Here is a 4,023-nt window from a genome sequence, read left to right on the forward strand (position 1 = left end):
TCTCATGTGCACTGACTGATGCACATGTGTGCAGTATTAACTTTTAAAAGATGAAGGTGGAAACATTTAGGGGCAGGAGGGTTTGATGCTGGTAGGTTTTTAAGACCTTTTCAGTCAGGTGAACTTTATTTCTGATAATAATTCTCATCTTGCAGCAGCATCAAAAGTAGGTAGACTCTCCATGAAAGCTTACAACACACTTGTCTGAACTCACAGTCAGAGGTGGGCGGATGCTGTCGCTTCATCACAGAGTGAACCAGTGCTTGCTGTTAGACACCAGGCTGGTGCTGCAGACATCAAATTAAAATGTGTTCCTTACAAATTTATGAGTTTCAGTAAAAAGAAAACAAACCAAAAAATGTGAACAAACTGCTTTTGTTGTGAGTTTCATGCTCTGCTATCACACTGGGCTGAGTAACCACTGATATTTTGAGCTGCGTTGACCTTGTGCTTCACCTGATTTGTGGTGATGGGGTGGGAGGAGTGTACACCAAGGATGACCGCACCCTGAAGATTGCCTTGAATAATGCAGATGTAGTTTATAATATTAATAGAAGATACTATGTATAAAGAACAGAAACCCTTTATTCTCAAACACGCACAAGGACAGAGTCATCGAAATGTTTCACAGATCATCAGAGTCAGTTTCACAGCTGAGTCCTCAAAAATTTCTGATTCCAAAGATCAGAAAAAGCAAACTATAAATCACAGCAGTTATTTTAGACGCTCTGGACACAAATGAGTGTAAAAGCGGAAACCCTGACCCTTAATGGACGTGACCTCTTGTGTATGAGTGCATTTTCTAAAATCAGTGATGGTGTCTGTTTAAATGAAGACAGGACTCATCACAGCATCTAACAGCATCATCAAGGACTGGGCTGCTCTCATCATCCTGGAGCTGACTAACAATAACAGAGTCATCAGCACACTTTACAGCACTCCTGTTTTAAAACCTGCTGTCATACATATTTGTGTGTCCTCACTGAAAGAAAACTGAAGGAAAAATATTCAAGTTTATCACAAACAGCAGCTGGAAATTGTTGGGAATAAATCATTTGCAGTGCCTCAATAATGCTATGCTTTTTTATTAATAAGTGTTAAAAGTTATACAGTGTAGTATTAAGTGGACACAGCCCTGAAAAATAAAGGCGTGAGACCATGTGTCCTTGGAGAGTAGAAAGCTGCAGACTCTCGCTCACACTTGCCTGGGAAAATGTAGATAAGAGGGGACCATCTCTAGTGGAAAGTTACTGAGACACTGTTGTTTAGACTAGAATGAGAGAGCGTCTGTAATAACACTGTTAGGGGCACACCACCATTTTGAGATCCGCAGCAGCGAGTCGTGCAGGACGCATCTCCCTTCTAGAAGTAATAAAGTGTTAAATGGTCAACTGAGCAGTGTTTTGTCCTCCATCGGATGCCTCTGAGGAATCAAAAGAACTCAGTGAAGTGTTCATATTTACAAAATCTACAACTTAACATCACAAAGACAAAGGAACTGATCATGGACTTTAGGAAGCTCCTCCTCCTACCCCGTCACCATCAGAGGGGCTGACGTGGAGACCTGGGGGTACACTTGGACTGTAAACTGGATGGACCAAGAACACCAGTGCTGTCTTTAACATAAGGCAGAGTCGACTTTTCCTACTGAGGCGGCTCAGGTCCTTTAATGTTTGTAGGAAAATGCTGACCATGTTCTATGACGCTGTGGTGGAGAGTGTTGTGTTCTTTGCAGCTGTGTGCTGGGGCAGGAGGGTGAAGACAGCCGATGCCAACAGGCTGAACAAACTGATTAACAAGGCTGGGTCTGTCCTGGGTGTGAGACTGGAGAACCTGGAGGGGGTGTTTTAGAGGAGAATGCTAAAAAAGCTTCTTTGTATCATGGACAACCCCTCCCACCCCATGCACGCCTCCATGATGGACCATCGGCGCACACGCAGCAAAAGACTCATCGCCCCGAAACGCAGAAGTGACCGTCACAGGAAATCCTTTGTACCGGTGGCAATAAAACTCTTCCTCACCCTGTAGGTGATTTTCCTGAGGATTAATAACAAAGTTATTCTGTTTCCATTCAGATGCAAAATCACCCAACAGTTTTTCATCCAATGTTTGTTTCATCTCCCCATCATATGCTGCTACTATAACTTACTATAAACAGTAACATTAGGAAAAGTGGAAAACTGCACATTGTAACTATGAGCATCCACAGTTAAAATCTCAGGACTTTTAAAACTCAGTGTGTTGAGCAGAGCTGCAGCAGCTGCTGTCAGTGTGAGTGCAGCATAGAGGCTGATTCTTCCTCGACTCTCTGTCTGTGGGTTCATTGTTGGAGTTTGATGTTTGGGCTCATCAGCAGCTGCTGGAAAGGACAGAAAATATTATTTTATCCTGAAAGTTCATAAAATAAAAGTTTATTATCCTAAAATTCAACTAAAATATGACACTCAGTTTAAAAGTTCTACTCAATCAACTTACCAGTAACACTGAGTTTACAATCCTGAAAGCTGCAGCCATCATTTGTCTGCACTTCACATCTGTACAGACCCGAGTCATCAGTCCTGAGTCTGGACAGTTGAAGTCTGATTCGTCCTTCTCTGAGGGCGTCTTTGTCACTCTGGACTCGTCCTGAAAACTTTTCATCCTGAGACTCTGACACCTCAACACCTTCATGAACCTGATACAGGACTGAGAGTTTATCATTGATGCAGAGTTCACAGAGGATGTTGAGAGTTTTGGAGGATCTGTCAGGTTTGGTGGTGAACGTCCACTCCAGTGTGATGTTGTGGTTCTCCTCTGCCTGATAGCAGGTCTGTGTCACATTGATTACAAATGATCCTGTTGAGGAGACAGAGAGGGAAAGAGAGGAGCAGACACACTGAGAACTGGAACAAATCTGTTGTTGAGCTTTATTTGGAGTTCATAAAGTGAAGCTGTAAACGAACCAGAGACACATGAGGTGAGGATGATGAGCAGCAGGATCCTGCAGATCATCTTCTCCCTGTGACGATAAAATTTGATTTGAGGAAGAACCTTTTCACACACATATATATGTTTTAAATAAAAGTATAAAAAACTTAACAGAGCTGAATCTTGTCTCACATGAACTTTCTCATCTTCTAAAGTATTTTGGCGGCTACCCCTCAGCCTCTCAGCAGCTGCACTTCTGGTAAATGTGAAAATCACAGGTGATCTCAGAAAAGTTGACTCTGAACTTGAGGTCAAGATCACAGGGATTCAAACTCATCTCAGAGCTGAAAACCTGTCTCTGAATGTGGACAAAACAAAAGAGATGATTGTTGACTTCAGGAGAGCACGGAGAGATCACTGCCCACTTAACATTAATAGATCCTCTGTGGAGGTTGTCAAGAGCACCAGATTCCTTGGTCTCTACCTGGTGGAGAACCTCTCCTGGTCCCTCAACACCAGCTCCATAACCAAAAAAGCCCAGCAGTGTGTCTACTTCCTGCAGAAGCAGAGGAAAGCCCATCTGCCATCATCCATTCTTACCACCTTCTACAGAGGGACTGTCGAGAGCATCCTGAGCAGCTGCATCACTGCCTGGTGTGGTAACTGCACCATATTGGATTGCAATACCCTACAATGGATAGTGAGAGCAGCTGAGAAGATCATTGGAGCCTCTCTTCCCTCCACCAAGGACACTTTCAGCACCCGCTCCATCTGCAATGCCAGCAGCACTATGGAGGACCTCACACACACTTTTCACCCTGCTGCCTTCTGGAAAGAGGTACCGGAGCATTCGGGCCCTCACTGCCAGACTATGGAACAGTTTCTTCCCCCAAGCCGTCAGACTCCTGAACACTCAGTGACTGGACACACACACACACACACACACACCTTCATACACGTCACTGATAAGCACTCGTCTACAAAACTAAGCACTTTGCACATTTCCATTGCTCTGTCTTGTGTCTGTGTCGCCCTGTTCTGTCTAGTGTTGCACTGTCTTGTCTTGTTTTCTTTTCAGTTTTTTGCACATTGCACTTTACGTAGTCCCGTGTTTTT

General features: G+C 43.8%; 1 protein-coding gene across 2 annotated transcripts; it reads right to left on the reverse strand.

Annotated features, from left to right (window-relative positions):
* Positions 1 to 401: 401 nt before the first annotated feature.
* On the reverse strand, positions 402 to 3,809 carry LOC120740604. Of its 2 annotated transcripts, none has more exons than XM_040043070.1 (3): positions 2,943 to 3,809; positions 2,476 to 2,835; positions 402 to 2,356 (listed from the first exon to the last, which is right to left on the reverse strand). In XM_040043070.1, the coding sequence occupies exons 1-3, from the start codon at positions 2,989 to 2,991 to the stop codon at positions 2,139 to 2,141; spliced, it is 627 nt and encodes a 208-aa protein (XP_039899004.1). In that variant the 5' UTR covers positions 2,992 to 3,809; the 3' UTR covers positions 402 to 2,138. The 2 variants fall into 2 exon arrangements, with proteins under 2 accessions (XP_039899004.1, XP_039899003.1); XM_040043069.1 differs by having other exon boundaries at positions 402 to 2,359.
* Between the last annotated feature and the right edge of the window lie 214 nt (positions 3,810 to 4,023).

This window comes from Simochromis diagramma, unplaced genomic scaffold (assembly GCF_900408965.1).
Source record: "Simochromis diagramma unplaced genomic scaffold, fSimDia1.1 OVJJ01000433.1, whole genome shotgun sequence".
Lineage (NCBI taxonomy): Eukaryota > Metazoa > Chordata > Actinopteri > Cichliformes > Cichlidae > Simochromis > Simochromis diagramma.